This window comes from Barbatula barbatula (genome assembly GCF_947034865.1).
Source record: "Barbatula barbatula genome assembly, chromosome: 17".
Classification (NCBI taxonomy): Eukaryota; Metazoa; Chordata; class Actinopteri; order Cypriniformes; family Nemacheilidae; genus Barbatula; species Barbatula barbatula.
This window is the reverse complement of record NC_136780.1, coordinates 10,390,035-10,407,188: the sequence shown is the minus strand read 5'-3', so window position 1 is coordinate 10,407,188 and position 17,154 is coordinate 10,390,035. Positions and strand designations below refer to the sequence as shown.

The 17,154-nt window shown below is 39.5% G+C and overlaps 1 protein-coding gene across 1 annotated transcript; it reads left to right on the top strand.

Annotated features, from left to right (window-relative positions):
• Positions 1-1,345: 1,345 nt before the first annotated feature.
• Positions 1,346-17,041, top strand: myh7bb (myosin, heavy chain 7B, cardiac muscle, beta b; the record flags this gene model as incomplete). The annotated part of the gene is made up of 42 exons (XM_079478722.1): positions 1,346-1,445; positions 1,794-1,897; positions 2,164-2,307; positions 2,429-2,585; positions 2,684-2,711; positions 2,911-3,007; positions 3,485-3,577; positions 3,665-3,728; positions 3,813-3,911; positions 4,020-4,123; positions 4,247-4,385; positions 4,476-4,594; positions 4,687-4,836; positions 4,939-5,109; positions 5,198-5,377; positions 5,702-5,834; positions 5,925-6,001; positions 6,388-6,475; positions 6,567-6,684; positions 7,821-7,944; positions 8,035-8,171; positions 8,991-9,246; positions 9,350-9,592; positions 9,670-9,846; positions 10,005-10,150; positions 10,267-10,357; positions 10,901-11,290; positions 11,401-11,527; positions 11,670-11,788; positions 11,946-12,142; positions 12,606-12,789; positions 12,891-13,056; positions 13,156-13,280; positions 13,419-13,534; positions 13,627-13,819; positions 13,902-14,105; positions 14,200-14,325; positions 15,634-15,804; positions 15,901-16,005; positions 16,079-16,174; positions 16,318-16,455; positions 16,550-17,041. The coding sequence occupies 42 exons, from the start codon at positions 1,346-1,348 to the stop codon at positions 16,559-16,561; spliced, it is 5,808 nt and encodes a 1,935-aa protein (XP_079334848.1). The 3' UTR covers positions 16,562-17,041.
• Positions 17,042-17,154: the final 113 nt, after the last annotated feature.

Sequence of the window (17,154 nt, the reverse complement as noted above, 5' to 3'; positions counted from 1 at the left end):
GAATGCTGGCTATTGGGAACGGGAGTTGTATTCTCTTCTATTTTCGGCCTACAGAGTGGGCTCTGGATTCTGCTAAAGGACACTTATCTCAGCTTTACCTCTCAAGGTCGACAGCTTCTGAGGCGCCAATTTGCTGCGGCGGATCGGCCTGTATCAGTAACCAAGCATGAACATTATCCAGATCATGTGTTAAATTAAACATATCACTTGTTTTCTCAAGTAGACTGTCACAGGAGGCAGACACAGTTGGAAGTTTTCTTTTTTTAATGCAAATTACAATTTGGTCACATTAAAATGGACAGCTCCATGATGTAAAACATTCATTAAAAAATTCTCAGTCTTTTCATTTCATTTTTTACGTTTTTTAAGAGACTCCCACCATGCCCACATATCAGGCCTCAATTACAAAATCATAATTTCCACCTGTCATTATACAATGTAACACTCAGAAAAAACCCAAAATAGTTCTCTAAACTGTTTCAGCTAGAGAACAATCTGCTCTCACAAAGCTTTTCTTTTCTTACACAGAAAGACTTTAAAACAATAAAAACATCCACTTTCTGGATCACAGAGATGAAAACGTTTTACGGATTATGTAGAATATTACAGATTATATCCAATGAAATAATGTTAGATTACAGATAATTCGTAAAGAGTTATAAAACCCTTCAAAATAACATTTATTTTGCAAAGCACACTTTTATATGTACCTGTAAACCTCTCTAAAACATTTTTCTGTTTTGTGGTTGTGTTACATGGTGAAAACAAACTTTGTGTTGTAACTAATGAACATTATCTGAGATCTGTATCTTATATTTTTATGCACTCCTTAAAATATGCGCGGAAAGAAGTCGGGCATTTAACCTTTGGACATCAGTGGTTAAATCACGATCAACAACAATGTCGTTTTAAAAATAACCCGCTTACAGTAGGTTCCGTCAAACCTGTTTGCCTTTTGTGATCGCGCAGGGCCGGACAGCACGGCCACGCGACCAATGAGCAACTGAATACACACGGACACATGGGGATATCCGACATATCTCCCCATCTCTGACCTTGAGAGAGACAATAAAAGGAGAGCGTGCAACTTGTTGAGAGGCCAACCCGTTTAGACTTTCCTGAGGTTAGTACTTGTATGCATGCGTTTGGAGGAAGCGCTGTATTTTGATGATTTTGCATGTTACAGTTTCAAAAAATTCAAAACGCACCCAAATACTATATTTTACGCTTAAATGGCAATGTATTCAATTCCCACGAGAAGGAATGCATTCTGGATCATTTTTCCTAAACAGTTTTCTGAAATTCCAGGTGTTTGAGTGCAAACTGGGGACCCGAAGCGTTCATCATGTCACGCTTTATGGAATTGAGGGAGTTTGGCGACGCTGCGACGTTCCTGCGTAAAACCAACCTGGAGCAGCTCGCTGCGCAAGCCCATGCGTTTGATGGTACTGTCTCCAATCTGTGATAACTGGTTCGATTTTATTTTTAGGTTGTGAAACTATACATTTTTAATAATATTAAAATATTTAAATCGTGCCCATTTGCTGAATGTGTCACACAGTATATTGAGCAAGTATTTGTATGTTGCTTGGACACATTGACATAACATACCCTAATACTTTCTATTCTCAATTGTTGCTTTCTTGTGACCAGTACAATATTTTTTCAATACATATTTTGATGGCTTTGATAATAATAATAATACAATAAACATTAATGCAATTTTTGGAATACAATGCCTTACATGACATGTAATGCACTAACCCGTACTTTGTTTATGTGTCTGTGTGTAGGGAAGAAACGTGTTTGGATTCCAGATGAGAAAGAAGCCTACATTGATGTGGAGTTTAAAGATACAGATGGAGACAAAGTAATGGTGGAGACCAAAGATGGACAGGTCAGTGAAGCTTAAATAATCTCCATTGCTCTCTTGAGCAGGGTGGCTGTTTTAAGTTTACCCAAGCAACAATGTTGATGTTTGATGTATTCATAATGTTTTTCTGACTGATATATGTTGAGGAAATGCGATTGACTGAAAAAAAAACCATAAACTTTTAATGCTTCAAGCAACAAAGAAAAGCAACAAAAAAATTTGTTGTAAAGCAACAAATAAAATTTTGGCGATGGAAATAGAATGATGAATAAATAATTTCATTCAAACAGATGTTAACAGTGAGAGAGGGTGATATTCAGCAGATGAACCCCCCTAAGTTTGACATGATTGAAGACATGGCCATGCTCACACACCTCAATGAGGCCTCTGTTCTCTTCAACCTCCGCCGTCGTTACAGTTTCTGGATGATCTATGTAAGAACCCATTTGTAGTCTGTATCTCACGATGGTTTAAGAATAATTCATGCATCAAGCAATCTGTCACCTGAATTTCACATTTGTCTGATCAATTTTATTGTTCTCTGTCCTTCCACAGACATATTCAGGACTTTTTTGTGTGACAGTTAACCCGTACAAATGGCTTCCCGTGTACTCTGCTGAAGTGGTTGCTGCATATAAGGGGAAGCGTCGCTCAGATGTTCCGCCTCACATCTATTCCATAGCAGACAATGCCTACAATGAGATGCTAAAAAGTACAGTCTTCAACATATTTCAGCTTTGCGCTCTATTTTTTTAATAGACTTTTTAACATTCAGTTCTGATTAAGAGTTTTGGGCTATTTTTCCTATAGATCGTGAAAACCAGTCAATGCTTATCACGTAAGTACTCCTTTTCCACCCCATTACACTTCTTTTCTACAACTAGCCAGAAAGATGTGGAATCAATTTTTGCATTTTTTGCATTACTTGATCTTGACATGGTATAAAAAATTGGGTTTTGCCAGGTTTTTTCATTTTTACATCATCTTGGATTTAATTATGTTTCATGCATATTTCCCATGCATTTCCTCATGCCTAGTGGAGAATCCGGTGCTGGCAAAACCGTCAACACGAAACGTGTAATTCAGTATTTTGCCATTATAGCTGCTCTTGGCGAAGCAGCAGTCAAAAAAGGAGTAAGGGCAGTGACTTCATATCTGTGCTTTTTTTCATCACCCACCATTATTACCCTCGTTTTTGTATCCCTGCGAGTCCTTTTCCCTCTACATCTTGTTTTTGGGGATTATGATAATACTTTAATTTTATATCTGGATTCACAGACTTCCTTTTAACTGATAAGGACTGACCCTAAGAGTTTTGTTGTCTTATTCCCATTCCAGTATGTTTAAAAAACCCTTTTTATACCATTCTACATTGCCTATTCCCTTTTCCCCTTTTTTGCAAGTCTTTCATATTGTCTCTTGTTTTTTAACATTTTGATCTTCTCTTTTCGAAAACCAACCCAGACGTTATTTATTCCCTCCCAATCATCAAAGATAATATTATTCATATCCATTAGTTTGTTTTGTCTACTCAAAGATTTCATTTTGTGTGTTGAGTTCATGAGTTGTGTCAGGTAAACTCACACATCCCTCTGTTTTCAACACACACAGGGTACATTAGAGGATCGTGTCATTGAAGCAAACCCAGCTATGGAAGCTTTTGGCAATGCTAAAACCTTGAGGAATGACAACTCATCCCGCTTTGTGAGTGAATATTATAAGAAGTGCATAACATCTCATGTTCTTTTTATATTCTGCTCTGTTTCACTGTTTTGTCTCTCCTCAACACAGGGAAAATTTATAAGAATCCATTTTGGTCCTACAGGGAAACTAGCATCTGCTGATTTTGACATCTGTACGTTCATTCGAAAAATTTACTTTTGTGTTAATAGATGAAATATATTTGTTGTTGTTTCATGTTCTTCATTTCATTGTTTAGATCTTCTGGAAAAATCCAGAGTGATATTTCAGCAAGGTGGAGAAAGAAGTTATCACATCTACTACCAGATCCTCTCGCATAGGAAACCAGAACTTCAAGGTATTTGGGCAAAGCCAATATTTACATCAATGAACCAAGACTGAAGTATTGACATCTGTATTTCTGCTATGCTCCAAAAAAATCAAACACCTTTCATCTCTTTAACAGACATGCTGTTGGTTTCATCAAATCCCTTTGACTACCACTTCTGCTCGCAGGGTGTCACAACTGTGGACCACATGGATGATGGAGATGAGCTGCTTGCAACCGATGTAAGTGTTGCTTGTATGATGGAGATTCCTGCAGTTTTTAAATGCGCCATTTTCCTTCACCAATCCTTTTACATTAAATCTTGATGTACACCCATGGAGCACAAATCCCTTTGTTCTTTCTAGCACGCAATGGACACCCTTGGTTTCACTCCTGAAGAGAAATATGGCTGCTACAAGATAGTTGGTGCCATCATGCACTTTGGAAACATGAAGTTCAAAGTGCGGCAGAGAGAGGAGCAAGCGGAGGCGGATGGCACTGAAAGTAGGAGTGATTTTTGTGTAAACAGATGTCTAAGTCTAGTGGTTTTGGTCAGCGTCTAGGTTGGATAAAGCTCTCTGATTTTGTCCACAGGTGCAGACAAAGCCTCCTATCTTATGGGGATCAGTTCAGCTGACCTCATAAAGGGGCTGCTCCACCCGCGGGTTAAAGTGGGCAATGAGTACATAGTCAGGGGACAGACGGTCGAACAGGTCGGCACAATACTGTGCATGGTCTTCATTCTGTGGATGTTAGAGAGATACATACACACATTTCTGATGATTTTGTTTTTCTGTAATCATAGGTGGCCTATGCAGTTGGTGCTCTTGCCAAATCCACCTATGACCGTATGTTTAAATGGCTGGTTAGCAGAATCAATAGAACACTGTACACGGCACTCCCACGGCAGTTCTTTATAGGAGTACTCGACATTGCAGGCTTTGAGATCTTTGAGGCAAGTCCTTAAACATCACACGTGGGTCCTCTTAAAGAAACAAGACATTATTCATTAATTTCTGTACATATTTAAAAAAATATTTTTTTGTGCTCCTAACAGTTCAACAACTTTGAGCAGCTTTGCATCAACTTCACAAATGAAAAACTGCAACAGTTTTTCAACCATCACATGTTCATCTTGGAGCAGGAGGAGTATAAAACGGAGGGTATCGAGTGGACCTTCATAGACTTTGGATTAGACCTACAGGCCTGCATTGACCTAATAGAAAAGGTTGATATTTAGACATGAAATCATGCACAAAATGGTTCAAGTATACACCAGACTAATGCTATTGCATCCCTCTTGCATTGTCTTGCAGCCTATGGGCATCCTGTCTATTCTAGAGGAGGAGTGCATGTTTCCCAAAGCCACAGAGAGCAGCTTTAAAGCTAAACTCTATGATAATCACCTTGGCAAGTCTCCCAACTTCCAGAGACCAAGGCCTGACAAAAAACGCAAATATGACACCCATTTCGAGCTGGTACACTATGCTGGTGTGGTGAGTGGAAATACTGTCACATTTACACAGATATCTCATATGGCTATTTCTATCAGTGAATACAATAGAGCCTTTATTAGCCACACAACTGGGACTGATGGAATTAGGGACCGATTTACAGAATGCAGCGTCGCCATCGAATGGCAACATATAAGTAAAAGGGATCATGTGGAGGAATCCGAGGTTATGTGCTGAGGTTAAAGGCACAATGGTGATAGCTCAAGGGTTTCAATTCATAAGCGTTGGTACAAAAACTTGGAACATTATCCGCTAGGCTGCTTCACATGTGAAATATAATTTTGATGTGTGTATGTATGTTTCCAGGTGCCGTACAACATCAGTGGATGGCTTGACAAAAACAGGGATCCTCTGAATGAGACAGTAGTGGGAATCTTCCAAAGGTCCTCCAACAAGTTAATGGCATGCCTCTTCGAGAACTTCATCGGCATGAATACAGGTGCATTTTAAGCAACTGCTTTACAGTTGTTGGTACTAATGTGGACCAGGTTTAAAGTGTATTAAAGTGCACACATACTGCATGTTACAGGTACAGAAGGAAAGCCAGGAAGCAAAGAGAAGAGAAAGAAAGGTGCATCATTCCAAACCGTGTCACAGCTGCACAAGGTTGGTGAATGAGGAGAGAACATGAGATGAAGAGAAAACTGTATGAATTTTTAAAAGGATGTGTTACTATACCAAATCCTTAAGTGATCCAGAAATGCCACACACATTTTTTAACTTCAAATGAAATAAAAATAAAATGTAATGGTTTTGGAAATGGAGAGTGAGCCAGTTAAGACTTGCAGTGATGTTTAGGTTATCTGACCCATGAACATCACTTTAAGTCTGTGCTGGTTCTGCTTTCACCAGCTACAGATGCCAAACACGACACAGGTAAGAGTTGCGTGTCTCCAGTTGTGCTAAAGGAATGCTACTTTCAGTCTCAGTCAATATCTCAACTCAGTTGAAGGACAGCATGCTGATTGATCATTCGTCTTGTCTTTCTCTAGGAGAATCTAAACAAGTTGATGAAAAATCTGAGAAGCACTCAGCCTCATTTTGTGCGATGCATTATCCCCAATGAGACCAAGACTTCAGGTACACCAATCATATTCAGATTTTTTCCTCTACTGTATAGAAGGAATGTTGTTCCAAAAATGTAAAATGTTTCTGCTCTTGTATCTGAAAGGGATGATGGATTCGTTCCTTGTATTGCACCAGCTTCGGTGCAACGGCGTTCTGGAAGGGATTCGCATTTGCAGAAAGGGATTCCCCAATCGCATTCTCTATGCAGAGTTCAAACAACGGTGAGTTGCCCTCATAGGTCACATTCATAATCTCTTAGGAGGCTCTAGATCAGGGCTATTCACCTGGCGGGCCACCGGCCAATCATCTTTACCTTGCCCGCCTTCACATTTCAAATAAGTGTAGAGACTTTTAAGAGCGGTGTGCTTTAAGAAATGCACGCCCTGGGACGTCACATCTTTGAACTGCAAAACGCTGCTACATTCAATACAAAAGTAATATTCATATCAATACTGACGTCTTATAAAGCGATTTGATTGGTCTGTCCAGAAAACGTATCTTATTTGCAACGTTATAATCGACAATCCACAGCCACGGGATGTCGGTTTGCCCGTGGTGTCGTTCCAAAACGCGTCTTGTGCCCTTGAAAGTTACTATAGGAAGGGTACACCAAGTGAACGGTTGTCTCAGATAAAGGAAAATTGTGTTGTTTTAATTGCAGCACTCATTACCCATGTATGATTTAAACTTCCTAAATTTACGAAGACAGCTGTTCATCTCCCTCCAACTTGCACTACAAAGGATCTGCCCTTTTAAGTGCGTGGATCACATCAGTGCAATTATAATTCACCTGAAGATGCGATAATAGCGTTAAGTTTTTTGCACAGATCAAAAGATAATTTTTATACAACGCCAAGAGGCAGGGATTACTTTTGTGCTGAAAATATTAGCGTTTTTGACTTTCATTGATTTGAGTTTTATTACTTCAAACAAATATATCCATAAATATCTTCTTGAAAAAACAATGCCACACACATCTTGGATGGACTGGGGGTGAGTAAATTAACAGCAATTTTATCTTTGGGTAAACTAATGCGTCAAGGAATATAAAATGCAATTAAAAAGACAAAATCCCTTTTAATTAAATATCATAAAAAGGAACATGCAATATCTTACTGCATGTTTTAATATATGATCTAAAAGTAACAGCAACAAAAACATTATAAAAGGAACAAAATGCAATAAATAACAAAAATAAAAAATTTCAGAAGAAATTATATGGTAAAACAAACTGGCCCGCATCCCATTTATACTTTTAGAATCTGGCCCTCAAGGAAATGTAGTTGAAGACCCCTGCTCTAGATTATACAAAACTATAGAGAAGAAAAGTTTAAAGTAGGCCTTTGTGACTTTCCAGCTACCGGATCCTCAATCCTGTGGCCATCCCAGAGGACACGTATGTGGACAGCAGGAAAGCTGTTGAAAAGCTTCTGGGTTCGTTGGACATCGACCACACGCAGTACAAGTTTGGCCACAGCAAGGTTAAAAAAACTTTCTTTCCTTTTATATTGCTTATTTTTAGTGACCAAATGCTGGTCCTCCTGACAAATACTGAATGTGTCCTCCATCAGGTATTCTTCAAGGCAGGACTTCTTGGTCAGCTGGAGGACATGAGAGATGAACGACTTTCTGAGATCCTTACCTTGCTGCAGGCGTTCTGCAGGGGTAAACTGATGAGGATGGAGCGAAAGAAGATGATGATAGAAAAGTACGTAAGGAGAAGATACCACTCGGATGCTGTGTTCGAACCTTGATGTTGGACGTAACGCATCTAAATAACCAAACGCACATAGTTTTGCTATTACTCACTGACTGAAGTATCAGGTTGCAGATCTGGATTTCTTGAGTCGGTTCTAAGCGCTGGTGATAAACTGTTGAGAGTCTGTGAGCTTCCAAATATATGGTGGGAATGTCCAGAGTGTATGTGAACTATGTTGTGGCGTGTGTCTGGCGTGTGTCTGGCGTGTGTCTGCGTGTTTTGTGCGTGTGCACGCTACATAAAAAGCCAGTTAAAGCCCCTCCACCACAAATGGCATTCGCAATAGCAGGTGCAGAGGAGGGTCATGTGTCCCGGTTCCTAACCAGTGTCTCCTTCTCTTCTTTATTATAAATAACCCTCTTTTGTCTGGGAGCAGGCAAATTGTTTAGATGCCAGTCCAGGTGACAGGGGATTAAGTCCTCTTGTTTCGCCAAATGGGTTCAGATAGTCAATGACTACTGCTCAACCTTTGACTGTCCCAGATTCAGCGATAGGGAATTGATTTACTCTTTGGGCATGTTCAGTGTCACGGTGGGATTACAGATATAGAAACAGCTACACAATGGTGTGTGGCAGCCTGGCCCTATTTGGTGCTAAACATACTGAGTTAATTTTGAACAAACGAATGTAGATATTATGCGTCAACAAAATGGCTCCAGCTTATTTCCAACATGGACATAAAGTTTTGCAGAAGAGTCTAAAAGTCTTGATCCATTTCTCTAAAATGCTCATTTAGCAATGATGCATCATGTGGATATCTTCACACAGGGAAGCTTTGATGGTGATTCAGTGGAACATTCGTGCCTTCTACGCTGTAAAGAACTGGCCTTGGATGTGTCTGTTCTTCAAGATCAAACCCCTGCTGAGGAGTGCAGCCACGGAGAAGGAACTGGTGGCACTAAAGGAGGAGTTCCAGAAGATAAAGGAGGCTCTAGAGAGGTCGGAGGTGAAGAGGAAGGAGTTAGAGGAGGGGCAGGTCTCTTTGGTACAGGAGAAAAATGACCTCTCTCTTCAGCTTCAAGCTGTGAGTGAATTATTATATAAGATGTCATTTATTTATTAATGGCTTTAATATCTGTGTTAAATGCAAGGAAGGTGCCATCATCCCTTAAACATTTTATTTTCAGGAGCAAGATAACCTGGCAGATGCTGAGGAGCGCTGTAACCTGTTGATCAAAGCTAAGATCCAAATGGAGGGAAAGATTAAGGAGCTGATGGAGCGTCTGGAGGATGAGGAGGAGCTCAATGCCACCCTCACAGCCAAGAAACGCAAACTGGAAGATGAGTGTGTTGAGCTAAAGAAAGATCTAGATGATCTGGAAATCACTCTGGCCAAGGTGGAGAAGGAAAAACATGCCACTGAGAACAAGGTATTTGCTTTAAAAATTCTTTACATTCTCTTTTTATTTTCTGTTCAAGCACTCACCTCATTCTTTCGTCCTCTCAGGTAAAAAACTTGGTGGAGGAAATGGCCACATTGGATGAGAGCATCTCCAAGCTGACTAAAGAGAAGAAAGCCCTCCAGGATGCACATCAGCAAGCCCTGGAAGACCTGCAGGCTGAGGAGAACAAAGTGAACATGCTGTCAAAGGCGAAAATCAAACTGGAGCAGCAGGTGGATGACGTGAGTATGGAGCGAGCACAGTTAAATTCTATAGGACAGGCTTTAGGGTCTTAAAAGACAGTGCCAAGAATTGTAAACGTTTTATATAAGTAAAATCCTTACATTTGTTTTTGAGATAAACAAATTTAGTTAAGATAAACTTGTATTTACGCGAACAGTTGGAGGGCTCTCTGGAGCAGGAGAAGAAGTTACGTATGGATCTGGAGCGAGTGAAGCGTAAAATGGAAGGAGACCTGAAGCTCTCTGTTGAGTCAGCCATGGATTTGGAGAATAGCAAACAGCATCTGGAGGACAGATTGAAAAAGTGAGATTTTGTCTGAATAAGTCTTAGTATCTGTAATGTGTCACATGGAAATACTGTGCTACAAATTTGCTCTATTATTGCAGTTCACGTTCTAAAGTACTTGGTATGTTGTGTAGGAAGGACCATGAAATGGCTCAGTTTGGTGCTAAGATTGATGAAGAGCAAGCTTTGGTGATTCAACTGCAAAAGAAAATTAAAGAATTACAGGTGAATATATTTACTTGGCTTATGTGTTTGCATCTTTTTAAATATTTATTTGAAGGTGCTATGATATCTTAGTTCTGTGTCAGCCACCATGGTGCTTCTAAAGGAAGGGGTGAAGTGAGCTTTTGGAAAACAAATAATAACTATTATCGTAAAAGGGATTTAACAATCATTAATCATATTGGTCTATTTTGCCTGTAAGTGGTATAAAATAAACATCTCGAAAATATTTTTACATACTTTTAATTTTACATTTTTATGGCTGTATTGTAGTTAAAACAAAATAATGCTGTGGTCTACTAGACTTGGCTGACTAATTAAAATATCACCATAAAAGTGCACAGTATGTAAATAGATATTTGGTAGCAAAAAATGCACTTACCCAGCATTGGGTTAAAAAGTGACAAACCCAGGAAATTCAGTATTTATATTTGACGCAGTAATGACTTAAATTAACCCAGCATTTTCAATTGAAACAACCCACATTGGTTAATCCTAGCATTTTCTACAGTGTGTTGAGGTAATATTATGGTAAACTCTTGACAGACCCGTATTGAAGAGCTGGAGGAGGAACTAGAGGCTGAAAGAGCAGCTCGATCGAAGGCAGACAAGCAACGTACCGATGTATCACGGGAACTGGAGGAACTGAGCGAATGTCTGGAGGAAGCAGGAGGTGCAACTGCGGTCCAGATCGAGATGAATAAGAAGCGGGAGTCAGACTTTCTGAAGCTGCGGAGGGATTTAGAAGAGGCCTCGCTGCATCATGAAACCACCATGGCCATGCTGAGGAGAAAACATGCAGATACTGTGGCTGAAATGGGCGAACAGCTTGATAACTTGCAGAGGGTCAAACAAAAGCTGGAAAAGGAAAAGGCAGAAGCCAGAATGGAGTCTGAGGATCTGGCGTCCAACCTTGAGCATCTCTCCAGAGGGAAGGTGGGACCTCTCAATGTGCTCAGTGCGATTTGTGAATGCTTTTTTTATCTTAAGGGCATAGTTCCTGTAGGACAATTTATCTTAACGAAGAGAACTTTTTTTGTTTGCAGGCCACAACCGAGAAAATGTGCAGGATGTATGAGGACCAATTAAACGAGTCTAAAACCAAAGTGGATGAACTCCAGAGGCAGCTAATGGACGTCACATCTCAAAAAGCAAGAGCCCAGACAGAGTGCGGTCAGTCTCTACATCTGTTCCTGTAGCTCTGTTGCAAAATCATTGCTTTGTAACGTCATACACATAAAGAAAACATGTCAGCATGGAAACAAACATCTGCGAAATGTATAAATGTAAATGCAATCTCTCTTACTGCTAACAGGCGAGGTTGGTCGCAGACTGGAAGAGAGAGAAGTTCTGGTCATGCAGCTGCAGCGAACAAAGACTTCTCTCAGTCAGACTTTGGAAGAGCTCAAGAAACAGCTGGAAGAGGAATGCAAAGTGAGCCTGTTTTTGAATACACTGGATGTATTGTTGCATGTCTGCTAAAGTACTTGACCTCACCCAGAAGTATCAATGAATAATTCTGGAGAAAGAAATCTCATACTGTATGCACCCTATTAAATATTGTATTTGTGTGACTTTGTGTCTTTGGCAGGCAAAGGGCAGTTTAGCTCATGCTGTACAGTCCTCCAGGCATGACTGTGACCTCTTGAGAGAGCAGTTTGAGGAAGAGCAGGAGGCCAAATCCGAGTTACAGCGTGCTTTATCTAAAGCAAATGCGGATATTGCTCAGTGGAGGACAAAGTATGAGACTGATGCCGTTCAGAGAACCGAGGAGCTAGAGGAGGCCAAGTAAGAGTCTTTTTTAAAACCTGTATGGCCTTATTTCATATGCAAAACATAAAAGGAGATTGAATAAATATCTAGTTGTTTCAATGGCCCAGGCCAGTTGAAAAAACAGCATACACTGGTTAGGTAGGTTTTGAAGCATGTTAGCTGGTTTGTGCTGGTTTAAGCTGGTCATTTGCTGGTTTAAGATGGTCATGAGCTAGTCTAGGATCATCTTAAACCAGCACATGACTAAGGACAAGCACATGATCATCTTAAACCAGCACAAACCAGCTACCATGCTTCAGCATAAGCTGTTTATTTCAATAGGGTGATCATTTTACAAGCAATGTTGTGATACAACCTGAAAAGAAAACCTGATATCTAAACAATTTCAAAATTTTCAAAAGATTCAAAATAAGATTGAAACATTTGGCTTCTAAATAAACAGAAAAGCAGATATGAAAGCTGCGTTTTTGTTTTGTAGGAAGAAGCTTGCTGCTCGTCTTCAGACATCAGAGGAAACTATAGAAGCTTCTAATGCCAAGTGTGCCTCCCTGGAGAAGACCAAACACCGACTGCAGACGGAGATTGAGGACTTGATGGTTGACCTGGAGAGATCTAATGCGGTGGCTGCTGCTTTGGACAAAAAGCAACGCAATTTTGATAAGGTCAGGACCAATTTCATTTGAATATCTCCAATATATTCTTTTAAACCCCAGTTAGAAAGTAAAAATGTGTTCTCCAAAACGGATTGCTGTTTTATGTCCAGGTCCTTTCTGAATGGAGACAGAAGTTTGAGGAGACACAGTCAGAGCTGGACATCTCTCAAAAAGAGTCCCGCAGTCTAAGCACAGAACTCTTCAAGCTGAAAAACTCTTATGAAGAAGCACTTGATCAGCTGGAGACATTCAAAAGAGAGAACAAAAACCTTCAAGGTACAAACTATTAGGGATGGCACAGTGCCTTCTGAAGTAGTATTTTGTAGACCAAAATGTATTTGAAAATTATTCAAACAAGCATGTTTGTTTTTGCAGAGGAAATCACTGACTTGACTGAACAGATTGGTCAGGGTAATAAGGCTATACATGAGCTTGAGAAGGTAAAGAAGACACTGGACCAAGAGAAGAGTGACATTCAAGCAGCACTGGAGGAAGCGGAGGTAATATAATACTGTATAATACTGTCTATGTGCACAACAAAAAAAATGAAATAGTGTCTATGTACAAAAGGAAAACTTAGATAATAAAAGTAATGCTTTGAAGCGAATGTGCTGTTAACTACTGTGCACTCAATACAGGGCACTCTGGAGCACGAGGAGAGTAAGACCTTACGTATCCAGCTGGAGCTCAGCCAGGTCAGAACTGAAGTTGAAAGGAAGCTTGCAGAAAGGGATGAAGAGATTGACAATCTCCGGTAAAATATATATTTTTTCTAACATAAGAAAACATGTATAAACCTCCAGACTATTCCTACAAAAATCTTTCATCCTTTTTTTATCAATACAGTCGAAACCACCAGCGGGCCTTGGACAGCATGCAGACCACGCTGGAGGCTGAGACAAGGGCCCGAAATGAGGCCATCAGGGTTAAGAAAAAGATGGAGGGAGATCTGAATGAGATGGAGATCCAGTTAAACCATGCGAACAGACAAGCTGTGGAGTCTCAGAAACTAGTTCGCAACCTACAGCTTCAAATGAAGGTGAGTGTGAAAATGCAATTTCTTCTCTGCAATTTTGTCATCTCTGTTTGTTCGTCTTCCCATACATTCTTGGTGTTCTCAGGACCTGCAGGTGGAGCTGGACGAGTCTAGGCATCAGTATGAAGATCTGAAGGAGCAGGTGGTGGTCACAGAACGCAGGAACAATCTGCTCACAGCAGAGGTGGAGGAGCTGCGTGAAGTGGTGGAGCAGACCGACCGCATCCGTAGAATCGCTGAGCATGAGCTTCTGGAATCCAGTGAGAGAGTGAATCTGCTGCATTCTCAGGTTAGAGTCACATCTGCGTGTGTTTGGATTTATATAATGATCTTTGATAACATATTGATAGTCAGATTTCATGAACCTCCAATAATCTTAACAGAACACAGCAGTGTTGAACCACAAAAAGAAGTTAGAGAGCGATCTGTCCGTGTTGTCTGGGGAGGTCGATGATGCTCTTCAGGAGTGCCGCAATGCTGAGGAGAAGGCGAAGAAGGCCATAACTGATGTGAGTTACCATGGAAAAAAAACAATAAGGACTACTTTACCATTCATCAAAAACAATGAAGCAGTCGAGTAAAGTAAACAAACATCTCAAATATAATTTCTACTGTGCTGCTTGTGCTATATAAAATAATAATTCTGTTGATTTTGTTTATTGAGGAGATGTGTGCTATTACTTTTTGGGCTGTTTTTTTTTTGGTTATTTGGTCCAGTAAGAACCCAACCACTTAGAAACTCTCAGCAAGGAATTGTCACATTAATTCTTGTTACAAAAGTTAAGCATGTTTAGTAAAACTGATAAGGTTTGAAAGTTCACCCAGCTGTTACAACTACCCCAAACAAGAAGTATACTTCGAGTTCATTTTATTCAGTATACTTAAGTAAGATTCAAGTATGGTTTAAGCATACTAATAAATAATACACTTATCACTAAGCTAAAAAGTGTACATTTTGTCCCAAGCAGTATACAGTTAATAATATACTTTATATGTATACTAATATGAATGAAGTACTGTAGTAGTAAGTGTACTATTTCAATACTGCTTGGGACAAATTACACTTTTTTGCTTAGTTAGAAGTGTATTATTATTTATTAGTTTTTAAGTGTACTTTTAGTTGTTCACTTGAAATACACAGCTGGTTTACAAGTACGTTTTGGTTTGTACTGCATCTATAACTATAAATGAACTTACTGTTAGTTTACAAGTTCAATACATGTAGCACATTATTTTGTGAAAGCTTACTTTGCAGTAGGGCGCCACGATACCAGTATCGTTATCGGGCCCGATACAAATCTCATACTCGTAAAAATGCACCGATACCAAAGACCAAAACTTTTCATTTTAGTTGTTTGTAATTAAGCTATTCTATTTTTATTGGTCTCAATGTGTTGTGAAAAGGTACAGGGATCGGTATCGGCGAATACCATAAAAAAAACATGGTCTTTGAAACATGGTATCGGTACATCCCTACTTTGAAGTGTACTCTCAGAGTAAACACAACTTAGTATACTTGGAACACACTTTAAAATATAACTCAGCCAAAAGCTTCATTACAAGTAAAGGCTGAATATACTTTACTGTATACTTAAGATGTTAAATCATTGTAGTTTCATTATTACTTTGAAATACAACAGTTGCTTTTCTGAATTAAAACCTGAAATAATAAATCTCGATGCAATGAAATGACCATCTTCATAGGATGTACCCGAAAACTTGTCCAGGACGTGTCCGGGAAGAATGGCACGTATGGTCACCCTACCTTAAACTTTGATTTTGTAAATGGTAACCTTTAAAACCAAATCTATCCATAGGCAGCCATGATGGCAGAAGAACTGAAAAAAGAACAGGATACTAGCAGTCACCTAGAGAGGATGAAGAGAAACATGGAGCAAACCATTAAAGATCTGCAGATGCGCTTGGATGAAGCCGAACAGATCGCACTGAAAGGAGGAAAGAAACAGATTCAGAAAATGGAAAATCGGGTCAGTCTAACAGTGCAACTCAGCAAAAAGTAATTTTCTTCCAGTTTTGCCTCAGATATGAATATCAGGTATTGTGTGGATTTATCTGTACCTCAGGTGCGGGAACTCGAGGGAGAGCTGGAATGTGAACAGAAGAAAAGTGGCGAGTTCCAGAAGGGAATACGCAAATATGAGCGAAGAATTAAAGAGCTCACGTACCAGGTATTACACAGGGTGATCTGCTATAAAAACAGTGCTGTTATAGATTACAGAAGACTTTGTGTTCTCTTTGTAGACAGAGGAGGACAAAAAAACTCTTTTGAGGATGCAAGATATGATTGAAAAACTACAGGCTAAAGTGAAGAGCTACAAGAGGCATGCAGAGGATGTAGTATGTATTATTTCACATAACGTTTTTTTTAATGTTTATTCATTATAAGCATTCATTTATCCATTCAGCTTATAAGAAGGCTGAAAAGTTTTAGTTGTGATGTACGTATGTCATAAGATACGCATTTGGTTGGTGTGTGACAGGAGGAGGACGCCAACAGCAATCTGACCCGCTTCAAGAAGATCCAGCACGAACTGGATGAAGCTGAAGAAAGGGCTGATATTGCTGAATCTCAGGTCAACAAGCTACGGGTTCGTACCCGAGAGACACACGTTGTTAAGGTAGAAGATATCAATAAACACCTTTTTCTTTTGAACTTTAGATACAACACGCTTGAATATGAAAGAATCATACATTTATCTTTGGTGTTCACAGATCACGGAGTGAAGACCGAAAAAGCAAGTGTATTGGAGTGATGTAACGTGTGAAAACTTTTTCTAGCCTTCAGAAAATGCAGCAAGGCACAAGTCTGACTGATGCCTACTGAGGGTTAATGCAAATTAACTTCTTGTGATCGATAAATGACATACATTTCAATGGTCAAATATACATTTAGAAATGTTTAATTGTATGTCCAGCTTTCTGCCAAGAGCCCTCTGTGACTTTAAAGGGTTTTAGGCTACAGCTTTGGAGTGTTTTGGAAATCATTTCAGTGTTATTACAGGACGGGTGAAGAACAAGGACGTTTCAAAGGGATATACAGTATTTCCCTGTCTGCGCCCCTCCGCTGTTTTGACAATCTTTGGACTGAGCTTTTCTTAAGTTATTCTGTTTATCTCTAAAATATCATCGTCAATGATTCAAATGTTTGCACGGTCATGTCGTGTTGCACATAAGTTCATTTAAAATAAAAATGCCTATACTGTGTGGGCTTTGTTTATACATGCAAATGAATTTCAACTAAAGATGCCGATTTTCATCAAAATCCCCTCAGGTGTATTCTGCAAACAGAATTTTTAAATGTTATAACAAAAAACGTA